This window comes from Macaca thibetana, chromosome 8 (assembly GCF_024542745.1).
Source record: "Macaca thibetana thibetana isolate TM-01 chromosome 8, ASM2454274v1, whole genome shotgun sequence".
In the NCBI taxonomy this organism is placed as follows: Eukaryota; Metazoa; Chordata; class Mammalia; order Primates; family Cercopithecidae; genus Macaca; species Macaca thibetana.
The window spans coordinates 47151192-47170839 of record NC_065585.1 but is presented as its reverse complement, the minus strand read 5'-3'; the positions used below and the strand labels follow the sequence as shown (position 1 = coordinate 47170839).

General features: G+C 42.0%; 2 protein-coding genes across 5 annotated transcripts in view; both read left to right on the top strand.

Annotated features, from left to right (window-relative positions):
* The window catches only part of ERICH5 (glutamate rich 5), a 700842-nt gene that overhangs the window by 580591 nt on the left and 100603 nt on the right, over window positions 1-19648 (top strand). The window lies entirely within an intron of this gene.
* MATN2 (matrilin 2) overlaps window positions 1-19648 on the top strand; it is a 167977-nt gene that overhangs the window by 101813 nt on the left and 46516 nt on the right. For all 3 annotated transcript variants that reach the window (XM_050800488.1, XM_050800487.1, XM_050800486.1), the window contains one exon: window positions 8915-9037. In XM_050800488.1, the coding sequence (XP_050656445.1) occupies window positions 8915-9037 (123 nt within the window). The remainder of the gene's footprint in view (window positions 1-8914; window positions 9038-19648) is intronic.

The window sequence follows — 19648 nt, the reverse complement described above, 5'->3', positions numbered from 1 at the left end:
GTTTATGCAGAACTTCCTAGGGAAGGGGTAGTAATCATTGGGTCATTGCCACAGAAAGGGATGGTAACGCCCAGGTGTTGCCATAGCAACAGTAAATTGACACGGCACACTGGTGGACCTGTCTGAAGGCTGCTTTCACCCCAGCCCTGTTTTAGCTAGTTCTCAATCTGGTCTGATGTCTCTGCCCCGCCTCTGGAGTCAAGTCCTGCCTCCTACCTCACAGCTACTAGTGAATTTATGCGGTAGGTTTTCAGTTTCAACACTTTCATAGCAGTGGTTCTAGTACTTCTTTTGTTACCAAAACATTAGGGGTTCAGTCTAGGTCCTTTTGCTTGTTGCACAGAAAGCCAATCGCTGAGACAACAAGTATTACCAGGAAAGAAGGTTTCAATCAGGTGCCAAGAAGATGGGAGATCAGTCTCAAATCCATCTCCCTGACTGACTAAAATTGGGGCTTAGGCTGGATGTGGTGGCTTATGCATGTAATCCCAGCACTTTGAGAGGCAAGGTGGGAGGATCACTTGAGATCAAGAGTTTGAGACCCGCCTAGACAATATAGTGAGACTCCTGTCTCTGAAAAGAATAAAAAAATCAGCTGGGTGTGGTGGTGCACACCTGTAGTCCCAGCTACTCAGGAGGGAAGACTGCTTGAGTCTGGGAGGTTGAGGCTGCAGTGAGCCATGATTGCAACACTGCATTCCAGCTTGGATGACAGAGTGAGACCCTGCCTCAGAATAAAATAAAATAAAAATTAGGGGTTTATATAACAGGGAATAAATGTATATAATAACCATATGGGGGAAAACAGGAATTAGGGAGGAGTATGGAAGAGGAGTTTGTCAACATGCAGCAGGTGGTTGGTTAGGCAATCATAAATGGTGAGGGGTCTGGCATGTCATTGTGCAGATGCAGTGATCTAGTAAGTTTCAGCTCCTTGATACTGTCAGGGAGGCCTGATGGTTTGTTTCTTGAGAAGGGTTCTCAGATAAAACAAATGTAATTTTCTCAAGTTTCAAGACTGGAAAGGTAAATTTCTATGTTTATTCAAAATAAACTGTAAACATCAGTTCTGTGAGACAATTGGGCCAGTTTCACTTTGATTCATCCCTGAATTATTACTGTGACCTGCATGAAAATTCAGTTCTTAGTCATGGACTCAGCATTTTTTTACAGATTTCCACATGTTTGAGTAAGTGGAACGTTCAATTCCAGCACCAGAGTTCCAACTCCCTGAGAGCTCATTTCACCATTGGCAGTCCTGAATTTATTTCCATATTCAATGGTGGATTGCTGACTAAGAACCTCCTTTGCTTTAGTGGAGTCCCTGAATTTATAATTCATCAGCTGCCACTAAAGTCACATTCATTGCCATCCAAAACTGTTTTTCAAAGACCCTTTATCTTGATCTCTGAACATGAATTTTCTGCTGTACTTACTCACCTGGTGTTTACAAACTGCCTTTTATTTTGGGGGAACTTTGGTCCTGTTTGCATCTTATCTACGCAGGCAGATTGTAAACCCTTGAGGGCAGAACCACTTGTACTTTTCATCTTTCACAGACTGGACTTGAAATACATTTTCTTGAAGCACTGACTGAGGTTGATCGCAGTCTCATGCATTCATGTTTTATAAAAAATATTTTCCCCATTGACTGATTTTTAAATTATAAAGTCATTTTTGTTTATTTAAAAAAAAGTCAGACCAGGCATGGTGGCTCAAGCCTGTAATCCCAGCACTTTGGGATGCCGAGGCGGGCAGATCTCTTGAGCTCAGGTTTGAAACCAGCCTGGTCAACATGGTGAAACCCTGTATCTACAAAAATAACAAAAAGTAGCTGGGGGTGGTGGCACACACCTGTAGGCCCAGCTATTCAGGAGGCTGAGGTGGGAGAATTGCTTGAGCCCAAGGAGGTGTGTGCCACCACTCCCAGCTAATGGCCAAACCCCATCTCTACCAAAAATATATAAAGAAATTGGCCAGGCATTGTGGGACATGCATGTAGTCCCGGCTACTTGGGAGGCTGAAGTGGGAGGATGGCTTGAATCTGGGGGGCCGAGGTTGCAGTGAGTCGTGATTGTGCCACTGCATTTCAGCCTGGGTGACAGAATGAGAGCCTGTCTCAAAAAAAAAAAAAAAAAAAAAAAAGGAAGACAGAAGGAAAATAAAAGAAGTTTTCTCTGGGTTTTAAATCCTGCATTTGGAATTCCAATTATGCCGTGCAGAGGAGAGGTTTTGTGAGTCTGACTGTGTGTGTGTGTCTAATGTATGCTCAGCAAGTAAATTGGTTCTACCATTTCTCTAGATGACAAATTTTGTTTTTCTTACTTTGTTATCAAAAAACTTTAAAATCCAAGTGCTCCTCTCTAAAGTATCCTGTTTCTGCTAATGCCATACCCTTGCAGACTGAGTCCTGCTGAGAAAACCTTATAATTGGACCAGCTTATAAATCAGAAATCATTGATTTTAGGGTTTTATTACTGGCAGCAAGGTATCATGTATTCTTAGAGACAGTGGAGTGATTTCTCACACATTGGGCAGAGAATGAATGTGGCAAGACTGACTTCTGACTCTGGGATCTTAGCACTTGTGATCTGGAGGGCTAAAGAGCTACAGCTGGGGAATTACTCTTTCCATTTGTAAACAAGAGTGGAGAAATTTCAGGCATAAATGACTGAGAACAGATTTTGTTGAAGTAGATGAGAACTTGAAACAATAGAGCCATCATTGAGTTACGCACAAGGTCACCTCCATACATCTGGCTCCCTAATCTTGACCTCTCTTTTTATGAGTACAATTTTGCAACCAAGGAAGTTGTGCAAAGAACCCAAACCACTTGGCAAATAACATTAGAGCTGAATGCACTAGAACTCTCTTGGCCTTAACAAACTGTTAGGTTCACGTGCGTGGCAGGGGGTTCTTCATGTCTAACCGCTGCACTGATGGCCTCATCTGCTGTCTCCAGAAGCCTAGCAGTGCATCAGTGGGTGGATCTCAAACTGAGATGAGATTTGACACCTTGGAGTTCTATAGACCAGAGACTTGGGACCCAGGAATGCGTGAATCCTGCCTTGCCAATCACATCCTCCCCCTTAGTTCCCCAGAGATCTGTATACACAAAGAGCAAAAACATGAGAGTCAAGATCCAGAGAAGCTCTCTTATCCCATGAATTGGGCCTGTGGTTAGCTGAATTAATGGAAAATATCATTCAGAAAGGGGAATCCTAAAAAACTACATGTGCAAACCCATGCTAGTCATTTTATTTTTGTTTAAAACACATAAACGTATACTTAGTAAAAATCACTTTTATGCTTTTTAAAAATACTAATTTTAAGTTGAAGAAAAAATATATTTACAAATCTTTTTTTTTTTTTTTTTTTTGAGACAGGGTGTAATTCTATTGCCTAGATTGGAGTGCAGTGGCGTGGTCTTGGTTCACTGCAGCCTCAATCTCCCAAACTCAAGCAATCCTCCCACCTCAGCCTCCCAAGTAGCTGGGACCACAGGTACACACCACCACGTCCAGCTAATTTTTGTATTTTTTGTAGAGATGGGGTCTTGCTATATATCCCAGGCTGGTCTCGAACCCCTGGGCTCAAGCAGTCTGCCTGCCTTGGCCTTCCAAAGTGCTGGGATTATATAAAAATATTTTTTGCATAAACCATACCCATAATGTATTGTCTATGATTTTTTAGTTTTGGTTCCTTTAAATTGGAGCAATGATTTCAAGACATCTGTAAAGCAATCTAACAGCAGAACTCTTGTAAATTTTAGTGGAAAATTTCCCAATGTTTTACATTTATTTCATCCATGCCTGGTTCTATAGCAATTTTGGTTAGCAAATTGCTTTAATTTTTTCCAAAGCTTTCAACATAATTTTTATTTTTAAAATCTCAATTTCTTTTAGTGCTTATATTTTATTGGTTTTTATTTTATTTATTTATTTATTTTGAGACAGAGTTTCACTCTGTCACCCAGGCTGGAGTGCAGTGGCACAATCTCAGCTCATTGCAACCTCTGCCTCCCGGGCTCAAGCAATCCTCCCACCTCAGCCTCCAAAGTAACTGCAACAACAGGTGCCCACCATCATACCTGGCGAATTTTTGTATTTTTAGTAGAGACGGGGTTTCACCACGTTGGCCAGGCTGGTCTTGAGCTCCTGGACTCAAGCGATCCACTGCCTTGGCCTCCCAAAGTGTTGGGATTACAGGTGTGAGCCGCCCAGTTTTGTTTTTTTTTTTTTTGAGGTGTAGTCTCGCATTGTCGCCCAGGCTGGAGTGCAGTGGCGCAATCTCGGCTCACTGCAACCTCCAACTCCCAGATTCAAATGATTGTCCTGCTTCAGCCTCCTGAGTAACTGGGATTACAGGCACCTGCCACCACGCCCAGCTAATTTTTGTATTTTTAGTAGAGACGGGATTTCACCACGTTGGACAGGCTGGTCTTGAACTCCTGACCTTGTGATCCGCCTGCCTTGGCCTCTCAAAGTGCTGGGATTACAGGCTTGAGCCACCACGTCTGGCCCCAGCCCAGTTTTTATAATATTTAAATTACTTACAATAACATGTACAAATGACATATACAGGTTGGGAAACAAAAGCAACCTTGCCTCTAACAATGGCTCTCAAATGTTAGCATGCCTCAGAATCACCTGGAGGGCTTGCTGAAACACGTATTCCCGGGTCCCACTCCCAGAGCTTCTGATCAGTAGGTCTGGGATGCAGCCTGAGAATGGGCATTACTGACAAGTTCTCAAGCGATAGTTGATGCAGTTGGTTCACAGACCACACTTTGAGAACCAATGTTTATAAAAATACATCTCAGTCAATGGAAGAAGTACACAGGTGTCCTAGAGCCCATGTGTTCCACCAAGGCTGCTTTATCAGCATACAAGTCAGCCATTGCGAGGCATGTACAGGTGTTTTATTTTTATTTATTTTTATTTTTTTGAGATGGAGCCTCGCTCTGTCGCCCAGGCTGGAGTGCAGTGGCGCAATCTTGACTCACTGCAACCTCCGCCTCCTGGGTTCACGCCATTCTCCTGCCTCAGCCTCCTGAGTAGCTGGGACTACAGGCGCCCGCCACCACACCTGGCTAATTTTTTGTATTCTTTAGTAGAGACGGGGTTTCACCGCATTAGCCAGGATGGTCTCGATCTCCTGACCTCGTAATCCGTCCGCCTTGGCCTCCCAAAGTGCTGGGATTACAGGCGCAAGCCACCGCGCCTGGCCACAGGTGTTTAAAACACAGGTGTTCTAACTGCCTTGAGTGTGTAGCATGCCCTGGGTTTTCAGGATTCATATGGTCAGAGGGAATAAAAGCATTGCTTGATCAGGAGTTGGCTATAGAGTCTGAGTTTCTGACTTTTAGGTATAGTGACTTGATCACTCATCATTGCAGCACCATCAATGTCCTACAAGTTGGAAGTCAGATCAGCAGCTCCTGTTTTTGTAGGGGATACTAAGAAGCGGGTGGCCATAGATAGGACTGGATGACTGACGGCAGGCACCCATATCCGGGATTGGGAGAGTTTCATGATGGTGAGTCGAGCCCAGCATGGGGAAGTTGAAGCTGGGGATTGTTGCCTGCTAACACAGGCCCATGCAGGCTCTGGTATGGCCAACTCCTGTGACAAACAGACTGGACCATGTGCCAGGGTTTAGCCTTCCTCGATCTCAGTGTTCCCAGTGTCACCATTGATTCATTTAATGGTCCCTTGGTTCTTGAGAAATGAGAAATGAACTGTTAGAAGGGGGTGGTGCTAGCTCAGTCGTTTTGACTCCACTCTAGCAAGCGGCTAATGTTCCATGACGTTCAGACCCTGAGACGACATGAATGCCCTATCCCCAACATAATGACTTGTGAATTTAACCTGCAAATACTAGGTTCTACTAGAACTCTTTAGGGAGCTGAAGTTACAAAAACAATATTTAGACTGAAACTTTTTTTTTTTTTTTTTTTTGAGACAGAGTCTTGCTCTGTCGCCCGGGCTGGAGTGTAGTGGTGCAATTTCGGCTCACTGCAACCTTCGTCTCCCGGGTTCAAGCAATTCTTCCTGCCTCAGCCTTCTGAGTAGCTGGGATTACAGGCACCTGCCACCACGCCCAGCTAATTTTTGTATTTTTAGTAGAGACAGGGTTTCACCATGTTGGCCAGGCTGGTCTCGAACTCCTGACCTCTGGTGATCCACCCGCCTCGGCCTCCCAAAGTGCTGGAATTACAGGCATGAGCCACCACTCCCGGCCTAGACTGTAACTTAATGAAGCTTTGGAGCAAAAGAATAAACTTAACACAAGTTATTACCCTTTACAAATCTTTAGTGTTTTCCCTTTGCATCTTTTTATTACTATGCTAAATATGTCATTATCTTCTCCATGCGTGGTTTTGCTTTTTAAAATTTTACATGTGTATTAATTTTGTAGATTCTATTTCCTTGTTATTATTTACACACTTTTGATACTAATATATCCTAAAACATTGTAGGGAATACTTTTTTTTTGAAAAGGGACTTGTCTTAAGCTCCTGAGCTCAAATGATTGCCCTGCCTCAGTCTCCCAAGTAGCTGGGATTTCCAAAAACTTTTCCTTTTTTTTTTTGAGACAGGGTCTTGCTCTGTCGACCCCAGAGTCGATCCTAGGTGCACTCTCTTTTTCTCATTTCATCTCTAATCCAACAGGAATCCTGTTAACCCACCTTCAGTATTTACCGGGTGTGTTAGTTTGCTAGAGCTGTGCTCTGGTTTGGATATGGTTTATTTGGCTTCACCAGGTCTTGTGTTGAAATTTGATCTCTGTGGCCAGGCACAGCGGCTCATGCCTGTAATCCCAGCACTTTGGGAGGCTGAGGTGGGTGGATCTCTTGAACTCAGGAGTTTGAGGCCAGCCTGGCCCACATGGCAAAACCCTGTTCCTACTAAAAATATAAAAATTAACTGGGTGTGGTGGTGCACACCTGTAGTCCCAGCTACTTGGACGGCTGAGGCAGGAGGATCACTTGAACCCAGGAGGTTGAGGCTGCAGTGAGCAGAGGTGGTGCCGCTGCACTCCAGCCTGGGTGACAAGAGAGACCCTGTCTCAAAAAAAAAAAAAAGAAAAGAAAAGAAAAAAGAGAAAATAAATTTGATCCCCAATGTTGGAGGTGGGGCCTGCTGGGAGGTGTTCGGGAACACCAGTCATATTAATTAGAGCTCACCACCCTAATGAGCACATTTTAACTTGGTTACTTCGGCAAAGACCCGATTTCCAAATAAGACCACATTAGTAGGTACCAGGGTTTAGGACTCCAACATGTCTTTTTGGGGGACACAATTCAACCCATAACTTCCAGAACACCACTCCCCCTCATCCCCTGCAACATCCCGGTTTAAGCCTCCACCCATCCCCGCTGGGATCACTGGAGTCACTTCCTTACTGGTTTTCCACTCTCACATTTGCCCTCTCAGTCTGTTCTTCTGGACTCATGGGTCCAGAACCCTGCAGTGACTCCCAACTCATTCAGACTAAAAGCTGAGGTCCTTGCATGGCCCATGGGTCCCTCCTGACTGCCCCCTTCTCATCTCCTACCTCTCTCCCTCCTCCAGCCACCCTGGCCTGTTTGCTGATCCTCCAGCCCCCCAAGCAGAGTCCCACCTCTTGGCCTTCACACTTGCTGTTTCTTTTGCCCAAGATACTATCTCCCAGATACCCTCATGGCTCGTATGTTAGTCAGCACTGTTCCTAACCACCCACCTTCTCAGAGAGGCCTTTCCTGACCACCTCTATTACATCCCACCCGCTACCCACTCCCCCACTGACCCTACTCCTATTCATTGTTTTGTGTTTCTCCAGAATTTTCTTTATTTCCTAATAGTCTATGCTATTTACTTATTTTATTTCTTGTCTGTTCCCCAGTTCCACCATCATTATCCAAATGTAAGCTCCTCGGGCTGGAATTTTGGATTGTTTTGTAACTCGTTCTATCCTTAGCACCTAAAACAGGACCTGGCCCATAGTAGGTACTCAGCAAATACTTGTGGAACTAATGAAAAATCAGCCAGTCTATTTTCTCATACATTATTAAACCATTTACCCTTATTCAATGTTCATCTTATTTTCTAGGGTTTTTTGTTGTTGTTGTACACAACGCTGTTAATAGCTTATTGTATATAATATCACCCTTTTCCCAGCTGTTTCTTTGGGTTTCACATCCAGGGTGAACATTATCAAATTGCCTTCTGAAAGGATCTTTCTCAATTTATAATGCCCCCACCATTAGTAACGCTGCTGCCTTTCTACCACTGGGTTTTCTCTCATCTTATTTTTGCCAGTCTACTAGCTGTAGGTGCACCTTGTGATGATTTTGATTTGCAGTTCTTTTTTTTTTTTTTTTTTTGAGACGGAGTCTCACTCTGTCCTCCAGGCTGGAGTGCAGTGGCCAGATCTCAGCTCACTGCAAGCTCCGCCTCCCGGGTTTACACCATTCTCCTGCCTCAGCCTCCCGAGTAGCTGGGACTACAGGCGCCCACCACCTCGCCCGGCTAGTTTTTTGTATTTTTTAGCAGAGACGGGGTTTCACTGTGTTAGCCAGGATGGTCTCGATCTCCTGACCTCGTGATCTGCCCGTCTCGGCCTCCCAAAGTGCTGGGATTACAGGCTTGAGCCACCGCGCCCGGCCTGATTTGCAGTTCTTTAACTTTTAAATGCAATAGTTCACTTGTTCTTTAGTTTATCTTCCTGTATGAATTGCCTGATATAGACTCCTGATTTTTTTTTTTTTTGAGGAGGGCAGAGACCTTGGGTTCATATCTGTTTATTCTACTCTTTTTGGGGGGCAATAATATTAATCCTAATTAATATCTGTTATCAGTATGCCCTCATCCTACCTTTCCCTTTTCCTCTGTTTGCATTTCTAATTCTGAATGTGTTTTATTCTCTCCAGCTGTGGACTACTGTGCTTCAGAAAACCACGGATGTGAACATGAATGTGTAAATGCTGATGGCTCCTACCTTTGCCAGTGCCATGAAGGATTTGCCCTTAACCCAGATAAAAAAACGTGCACAAGTAAGTTACACACATATGCACACACAGAGAAATGTTGATGTTATTGCTGTAGTAACTGTGGCCGGAAATCTCTCAAGTATAGATTAGCATATAATTATGTCATGGGGGTCTAATACCTTTTGCCCCATTCCTCTTCTGTCAGAACTTTCATGACTTGGCTTAAGACCATAGACCACTGTATCTCAACATCACTATTCAGGGAATATGATGAAGGTACCATGACTGTTCCTTCAGCATCTGCTGAGCGTGCTGACAATCAGACGAACTTACTTCATGCTAACTCAGCCTGACTGTGCCCATCAGCACTAACAGGGCTTGAGATGTTTTCATTGAAGCTTTGTGGCTTGTGGGCTTTAGCTCTGACTCCACACAAGAAAATCGCTGAGCCAAAAAGAATCGTAAGTGGTTTCTTCTGGTGGACGGCAGTTTGCAAAGAACTGCTCATTTTTTGCTTGAGATATTTAGTTCAATTTGATTTTAACTATATACATAAAAATCAGAATTAATTTCACCTCCCAAAATCTGAACATAAAACTCTATAAATTAAAGATGATCATTAGTTTTGCACAAAAGATAATAACTAGTTGCAAAAAGATTCCAAAAGTGTTCTATTAAATATAAAAGTATATCAGGAGACTTAAGGGATTGTGTGTGGATTATTATCCTTCTTTAGGGAGAATCACTTGAGAAAAGCTTGTTTTTTAAGTATTAGGGCCAAGCATTTATAAAAAGTGAACTTTAATAACAATCTAGAATAATGTAAGGCACCTCAGAGACATGCATCAGTGAGAAAACAGGATTTTAATTCATAAAAAGTTCATGTACCTACAACCTTTCTAAAATGCTAAAATATATTCATTATGTAAAACAGGATATGTCTACACAAAACCTTTTTCAACATAAACTTACTTCCTACTCTTCAATACCTAGATGTCAGCAGCTTACAAACACCAGAGCTGGAGGTGTGGGTGATGTATGGAACTATAAGGGACACATTAGGTTAAAAGCATACATTTCTGGAGCCCCAGCCATGTGCCAATAGAAATGAATAAGGCAAAGTCCTTAATGGAGAAGATACTGTGGCTGAGTCTTGGAAGTGGAGCTGTCATTCACTAGGCAGAAAAGGGTGAGGTGGGGGTTCCAGGAGAAGGAAAGAAGTCGAAGATGTGAACCAGGCAGAGAACTGTAGTCTCCATGCCCCGTGCATGACTGGAGTATACTGTGGTTTATTTGTTTTGTTTATTGAAAGAGTAAGTAAATGAATGAGTGGGCTTTTGTGTTCCTGGTCTCCCTTCCCTTCTGAATATTCTGAACTATAAAATAGCAGCCTGGGCTGTCGTTGTGGTTGGGGAGTTGTGGTGGTTGGGCTGATGAGTCAGTGTTCCTCATCAAAGAGGAGGTCGTGGGCTGCCAGCAGCCAGCCTTGGTTCCAATCCCAGCTTCTCTGCTTTTTCTCTTGGTGATCTTGGGCAAGTTATTTATGCCTCAGTTTCCTCAGTTACCATAGAAGATGATAATACTGCCTACTACATAGCATTATTCTTTCCTTTTTTTTTGACACTGGGTCTTACTCTATCACCCAGGCTGGAGAGCGGTGATGCAACCTCGGCCCACTGCAACCTCCACCTCCTGGGTTCAAGCGATTCCCCCACCTCAGCCTCCCGAGTGGCTGAGACTATAGGCTCGCACCACCACACCCAGCTAATTTTTTTGGTATTTTTTGATAGCAATGGTGTTTCACCATATTAGCCAGGCTGGTGTCAAATCCCTGACCTCAAGAGATCCACCCACCTCAGCCTCCCAAAGTGCTGGGAATACAGGCATGAGCCATAGCACCCGGCCATAGCATAATCTTGAAGACTAAATGAGGCTGGGCACAGTGGCTCCCGCCTGTAATCCCAGCACTTTGGAAAGAGAAGCAGGAGGATTACTTGAGCCCAGGAGTTTGAGACCAGCCCTGGTAATATGGAGGGACGCTATTTCTACAAAAACTTTTTTTTTTTTTAAATTAGCCAGGCATGGTGACAAGTGTCTGTACTCCCAGCTACTTGGGAGGCTCAGGTGAGAAGACCACTAGTTGAGCCTGGGAGGTTGGGGCTGTAGTGAGTCATGATGGCACCACTGCATTCCAGCCTGGATGACACAGTAAGACTTTGTCTTAAAAAAAAAAAAAAGGCTAAAAAGGGACGATGTGGGCTTCAAAGACTTTCTTTCTTTATTTATTATCATTATGTTTTTTAGAAATAGGATCTTGCTCTATCACCCATGCTGGAGTGTAGTGGTGCAATCCTAGCTCACTGCAGCTTCCAACTCCTGGGCTCCAGCAATCCTCCCACCTCAGCCTCCCAAAGTGCTGGAATTATGGTCATCATGAGCCACCACACCTGGCCTCCAAAACTCTAAATTTTTATTTATTGTGCATATACCACATGTCTGGGCTAAGTTTAAAGGTGCATAAACCGTTCAAGATTTCTACTGCAGGCTGGTGAGGGACCCTAGCCATAGCCACACTGAGTAGCTGAGTCATGGTGCCAGGAGTTATGTGACCAACAGCCTACAGTGTGATGCAACCAGGACTACAGCAGGAGTTAGAGGAAGGAGACCAGTTAGACCAGAACAGGTGAGATGCTGCCTTGCAGGGATGAGGGCTGGAGAAAAACACATATCCTAGCCAGTCTCCTACCTGCCTTTCCAGACTGCACCCCTGGCTGGGGTCACCTGATTTCCACCCCAGCACCAGCCCTAGTTCCCAGAGTGGCACCATCTTCCCCACCCTGTGGCTCAGCATGCCTCCTGTCCCAGATCCCCAGCCCAGGGTGGTGCAGGCAAGGAGAGTGTTGGAGCCCTGGAATCGGACCCTGGAAGTAGATACCGCAGCGTAGGGGGACTGGGAGAGGAGGTTTGGCTAGGAGCCACGGGAGGGGCTGATCCAGCTGTGAGGTCTCACCAGCTAGGCAGCGAGCCCAGCAGTGCAGTTGTCAGAATCAAGACTCAGAAGTGGGCTGCCCCAATGCGTGGGCAGGGAAGAGGGCTGGGAGATTGGAGGGTTCCGGCAGGCAGCCTCAGGGCAGTACATCCCTTAGAAGAGCCCTCTTCCCACCATGCTTGGGGTGGGCAGGAGCCGGACCCAGGAGGAGGGAGACAAGAGGAAGAGAGGAGACAGAGTACTTGGAAAGCTAAAAGTAGAAAGTAAGGCAAAAGCTCAGTCGTAAGAGTGAAACGCTCAGGAGTGCTCCAGATCTGTGGCGGGGACAAGAACTGAGAAACAGGGACCAGTTAAAATTACAGAAACAGGATAGAGGCAGAAGCTCAGATCCGAGGCAGCCACCCTGTTAGTACGAAGGCCTCCCACCGGCTTCCAGCCAAGTCAGCCTGGCTACTGCTGTGATGTTGAAAGATTTTTTTTTAAATTCTACTTCTTATAAACTTGCAAAAAATAAAATAAACTCAGTTTCTTAAATTTCAGCCTATATTTTTAACCAAAAGTATATTTGAAAGCGAATCAAATTAGTACGTATGCAATTATTGTCTAAAATATGTAGACTAGTCAATGTAATAAACCAAGCATGGTTAATTTATGATTAAGCCAAAATGTACATAATAGGGCTTCATGTTCATGAACTAGTACTATAATTTGAAATATGTAAGTGTTGTTCAAAAAAGCACTACCTTTATGTCAATTTCTTACCCTGGAGCAGCCCATCCAAAGCTAGAGGGGAGAAAGGTGGAAACAGGTACCATCAGTTTGCAAAATGTTAGCAAGACTTTTTTTTTTTTTTGGTATTGTTGTAAAACATACATAATAGAAAATTTATCACTGTACCCATTCAGTGGCATTAAATACATTCACATTGTGAAAAACGCATATCCTAGCCTGTGTCCTTCCTGCCTCTCCAGACCACACCCCTTGGCTGGGGTCACCTGATTTCCACCCAGCTATAACTATCCTCACCATCCATCTCCAGAACTTTTCGTCATCCCAAACTGAAACACTGTACCCATTGAACAATAACTCCCCATTGCCTGCCCTGCCAACCACCATTCTACTTTCTGTCTATGAATTTCACCACTCTCGGTACTTCATGTAAGTGGGATTGTACGGTATTTGTCCTTTGCTGTCTGACATATTTCACTTAGCATAACGTCCTCAAGGTTTATCTGTGTTGTAGTATATATCAGAATTTCCTTCCTTTTTAAGACTGCATAGTATTCAATTGTATGTATATACCCCATTTTGTTTATTCATCTGTTGATGGACATTTGGGCTACTTCCATCTTTTGCCTATTGTGAATAATGCTACTATAAACATGAGTGTTCCAGTCCTTGCTTTCAGTTCTTGTGGGTTTTTATACCCAGAAGTGGAATTGCTGGTCATCTGGTAGCAAGATTTTTTGAGATCCAAATTGAAACCCTTACTCTTTAGCCAAGCATGAGAAAGAACACTCAGATATCCAGGGTCTTTTCACCAGAAAGATCTATAGAGGACTTCAGTCCGCTGGACAGGGATTCATGTTTTTGGTAGCAAGGAGACTGTGGGCTTTGAGTCTAATGCTCAATCATCTAATGCCTGTAATGATGAATAAAGGCAATTGTGGACACCATCTTTTGCATGTTGCCATTTATTATTTTTGTACTTGGAGGTCATTATGCTCATTGATTTTCAGTCTCCAGTGATAACTTGGTTGACATTTCCATCCTTATTTTTCAAATAAGAATGTTCTGCACAGAGTAAAGCACTGAATGAATATTTTTGTGTTTGCACTAAAAACAAAACACAGAAGGAAATAAACTTTTTAAAGTAGAGATGAGATCTGCTATGTTGCTCAGGTTGGACTAGACCTCCTGACCTCAAGTGATTCTCCTAGCTTGACCTCCCAAAGTGCTGACATGAGCCACCATTCCTGGCCGGAAATAATTTTATACTGAATCCGCAATAGAAGAACTACAAAGTATCGGTTGTCAGGTTTCTTGGCCAGGGCATAGATAACATACTGAGTGCCACTACCTTCCTATAGCCTGTAATATGTCACTTTTGTGACTCCCTATGTGCATAAATCAAACACTTTCAGCTGGAAGAGGCCTTAAAGTTCAACCTAGTTCTTGCCCAACTATCCATCCTACAATACTCTCACTGTGCCATCATCCAACCTGCACTTGAATACCCCTACTGACAGGATATTCACTACACCCCATGGCAGTTCGTTCCACTTTGTATAGCTCTGACTCTTAGAAAGTGATTCCCTAGACGGAGCTGATATCTATTTCCTTGCTCTTAGAAATAAATCAAACAAATTTGGCTACTTGCATTCTTTGTGGCCACTAAGAATGAGTCATATCAGAGTAACTTTATTTCATTTAGTAGACTAGCCAGGCGTGGAAAATGTAGTAGCGACCATCTAAACTTTAATAGGCATTTGACCAATTTGTGTGTGGAGAAATTTGTGCTCAAGGAATGATTGGTTGGGTTTGTAACTGGCCAAATGTCTGTAACCACAGGATGCTGATTGTTGAACTGAGATCCTCCTAGAAGGAGGTTTTTAAACAGTTTGCTGGGAAGAAGCCTTATGGAGGGCATGGGAGCTGTCTTCCATTCGTAATGTCCCCCATGTTGCTTCTTGGTGTGCAATGTTTATGTATCTAAACCCTCAAAAAACACACTCCAGTAAGAGTAATACCAATAACCTTTATTCATTCCACAAAATATTTGTTGAGTAGCTACTATGTGTCAGATATGATTGTAGACACTGGGCATGCAGTAATAAATTATACAGACCAAAAAAACCCCACCAATATCTGTCCTTATAGAGCCCACATTCTATTGGAGCAGGATAAGAGAATACTACAGGTCTCAACAGCAAAGTAATACTAGCCTTTGATTAAAGATTTGAAGGCAGTGACAGAGGGAGGAAACCTGAGGCAGAGGTAGAAATGAAATTCTATGAAATAAAATGATCTGTGATACTATCACACAGCACCAGTACAAAATGGATATTGTTTTAGTCCATTTGTGTTGCTATAAAGGAACACCTGAGACTGGGTAATTTGTAAAGAAAATAAGGTTTATTTGGCTTCTTATTCTGCTGGCTGGAAGATTGGGCATCTAGTGAAAGCCTAAGGCTGCTTCCACTCACAGCGGAAGGTGATGTGGAGCCGAGTGTGCAGAGGTCACATGGTGAGAGAGGAAGCAAGAGAGAAAGGATGGGGAGGTGCCAGGCTCTTTTTAACAACCAGCTCTCATGAGAACTAACAGAGCCAACGTACTCATTACTGTGAGGACAGCACCGAGCTATTCATCAGGGATTCCCCACCAGGACCCAAACACCTCCCATTAAGCCCCACCTCCAACACTGGGGATTAAATTTTAACATGAAGTTTATGCGAACAAACATCCGAACTGTAGCAGATATGCACCTGAAGATATATATATTGTTTTCAGCAATGTTCCCTGATTATTTTCTTCTGCAAATCACAGGACACTTCCTACATGGTCCTTTTTTTTGTTTTGTTTTGTTTTGAGACGGAGTCTAACTGGTCGCCCAGGCTGGAGTGCAGTGGCCCTATCTCGGCTCACTGCAAGCTCCGCCTCCCGGGTTCACGCCATTCTCCTGCCTCAGTCTCCCAAGTAGCTGGGACTACAGGTGCCTGCCACCACGCCCGGCTAATTTTTTGTATTTTTAGCAGAGACGGGGTTTCACTGTGTTAGCCAGGATGGTCTCAATCTCCGGACCTCATGATCCGCCCGCCTTGGCCTCCAAAGTGCTGGGATTACAGGCTTGAGCCACCGCGCCCGGTGCATTGTTCCTTTTTGTATATTATTTGGGCCATTTTCCATGGCAACTAGTTTCACAATTACAAATGTGTACATTTATTTTTAGTACTTTTTCTGATTACAAAAGTAATACAGGCTCGTTGAGGGAAACTGGTTCCTATAGAAATGCAATTCTATGAAATAAAATGATCTGTGATACTATCACTCAGAGAAAACCATTGTTTTTGTGTTTTGTTTTGTTTTGTGAGACGGGGTTCTCACCATGTTGCCCAGGCTGGTCTTGATCTCCTTAGCTCAAGCAGTCCTTGTGCCTCAGCCTCCCAAGTGTTGAGATTATAGGCGCACACTACTGCACCTAGCTGATAATGATTGTTTATGCCAATTTGGAACATTTCTCTCCAGTCTTTTTTTAATGTATGTATATGGATTTTTTATAGAGTTGAGATCATGCAGTATAACAATAAATCATAAGCATTTTGACATGTCACTTCAACGTTATCAAAAACATTTTAATAACTGTGTAAAATTCTGTTAAAGGCATATGTCAGAATGTATTTGATTACTGAAATTATTTGATTACTGAATATTTTCCAATATAAGTGATTGTAAGGGAATCCTACAAATTTCAGGTTTTTTTGGCTGCTCAAATAGTATTGTGATAAACATTCTTATGCTTGAATCTTTTTTTTCTGATCATTTTCTTAGGAACACAACAAAAAAGGAAATTTATTGAGTCAAAGGCTATTAACATTTTTAAGGTTTTTGATACATATTCAAAATTATTTTCCAAAAACATTGTACTGATTTATACTCTACCGTAAGTGTTTAAGGGAGCAATTTTTATTTTTAAATTAAATTGTTTATGATTTCAATAGGTTTTTGGGGAACAGGTGGTGTTTGGTTACATGGACAAGTCCTTTAGTGGTGATTCTGAGATTTTCGGTACACCCATCACCTGAGCAGGATATGTAATACCCAATGTGTAGTCTTTTATTCCTCACCACCCTCCCACCCCAAGTCCATTGTATCATTCTTATGCCTTATGCATCCTAAAGCTTAGCTCCCATTTAAAAGTGAGAAGTGGGATATTTGGTTTTCCATTCCTGAGTTACTTCACTTAGAATAATGGTCTCCAACTCCTTCTAGGTTGCTGCAAATGCCATTATTTTGTTCCTTTTTATGGCTGAGTAGTATTCCATGGTGTATATAGACACTATATTTTCTTTATCCACTTGTTGATTGATGGGCATTGGCGCTGGTTCCATATTTTTGCAATTGCGAATTGTGTTGCTATAAACGTGTGTGCAAGTATCTTTTTCATATAATGACTTATTTTCCTCTGGGTAGATACTCAGTAGTGGGATTGCTGGATCAAATGGTAGATCTACTTTTAGTCCTTTGAGGAATCTCCACACTGTTTTCCATAGCAGTTGTACTAGTTTACATTCCCACCAGCAGTGAAAAAGGAATTTGTCTATTTCATCTTAACACATGGACACATGGTAGGGAACAACACACACCGGGGCCTGTAGCAGGAAGCAGGGAGAGGGAAAGCATGCGGAAGAATAGCTAATGGATGCTGGGCTTAATACCTGGGTGATGCGCTGATCTGTGCAGCAAACCACTATGGCACATATTTACCTAACAAACCTGCACATTCTGCACATATACCCTAGAACTTAAAATAAAAGTTGAAGAAAAAAAAAGTGTTTCTTAAGGGGGCAACTTTAAAAAATATTGCTGATTTTCTAGGAGAAAATTGCTTTATGCTTTTTTATCATGTCTTTAATACCTGTTCTTCATAAAATTATCCAATTATGTATATCTAATTTATAAATGTATATTTATTGGTGTTATTATTTGATTACTGAATATTTTCCAATATAAGTGATTGTAAGGGAATCCTACAAATTTCATAAAACAAGGACCGTGCCTCTTTGTTCAGTGCTGATCCTAGTGCCTGCCCCATGGTAAATGCTCAGGAGTGTTTACTGAATAAATGAATGGACAGGGAACTGAACATGTCTTCATATATGAGACATTGAAGAGAGAGGGAATAATAAAGATCTGAGCTAAAATAAAAGGAATAGAAGACATAAAAGCAATAGAGAAAATTGGTAAAAACCAAAATGTGGTTTTTTTAGAAGATTAAAAAAATTGATAAATGTCTAACCAGAATAGTCAAGGAAGAAAAAAGAGAGAAGACACAAATTCCTAATATTAGGAATGAGAAAGTGGACATCAATACATATCCTACAAACTTTGAAGGATAATACAGGCCAAGCATGGTGGATCATGCCTGTAATCTGAACACTTTGGGAGGCCAAAGCAGGAGGATCACTTGAGGCAAGGAGTTCAAGACCAGCCTGGGCAACATAGAGCCCATCTCCACCAAAAAAAAAAAAAATATATATATATATATACACACACACACACACACACACACACACACACGTATACACACACACACATATACAGAAAAATCATGAACAAATTTATGCCAATAACTTTGACAACTTAGATGAAATGAACAAATTCCTTGAAAGACACAAACTACTAAAGTTTACCCAAGAATAAATAGAGGCTGGGCATGGTGGCTCATACCTGTAATCCCAGAACTTTGGGAGGCTGAGGTGGGAGGATTGCTTGAGGCCAGGAGTTCTAGATCAGCCTGAGCAACATAGCAAGACCCCATCTCTACAAAAAATTAACTGGGCATGGTAGCAAGTGCCTGTAGTCCCAGCTACTCAAAAGGCTGAGGCAGGAGGGTTGCATGAGCCCAGGAGGTTGAGGCTTAAGTGAGCCATGATCACACCACTGCACACACATATTTATATATATATACACATATATATATATACACTATATATATATATAGTCTGAATAGATCTCTATCTATTAAAAGAAATGGAATGTGCACTTTAAAACCTTCCCACAGAGAAGACTTCAAACCTAGTTGGCTTAACTGGTGAATTCTACCAAACATTTGAAGAAAAACTAATACTAATTCTACACAAATTATTCCAAAAAATTAAAGAGGAAAAACAATTTTCAACTGATTCTATGAGGCTATCATTGCCCTGATGCCCAAACCAGAAAAGAAAGACATAAAAAAAGAAAACTAGACACAAATATTTCTCATGAAATACCTGCAAAATTTCTTTAAATAGTTTCTAGCAGTCAAATTCAACAATATATTAAAAAGTACAATACATCATGACCAAGTGAATTCCAGGAATTCAAAGTTGGCTTAACATTCAAAACTCAATCGATGTAATTCATAATATTAACATACTAAAAAGTCAAAACCGTATGAGCCATCTCAATAGATGCAGAAAAGACATTGGATAAGATCTGACATTCATTTATTCTTCAAATAAACTTTCAGCAAATTAGGAATGAAGGTAACTGCCTCAATCTGATAAAGTACATCAATGAAAAAACCATCAGCTAACATCATACTTACTAGTGAAAGACAGTGCTTTCTTTCAGGAATAAATTTTCTTTTCCTTTCAGGAATAAAATTTCTTTTCAGATCAGGAATAAAACAATGTCCACTCATACCACTTCTATTTAATATTGTACTGGAAGTTCTAGCCAGTGCAATAAGACAGAGAAAGATAAATAAATGATACCTAGATTGTAAAAAAAAAAACCATCTTTATTAACAGATAACATGATCACCTATGTAGAAAATCCAGTGGAATCTACAAAAAAGCTACTAGAACTTTTAATAGCAAGTGAATTTATCAAGGTTGCAGGACACAAAATTAATATACAGAAATAAGTTAATTTTATATACTTACAATGGACAATCAAAATATGAAATTTTAAAAATATC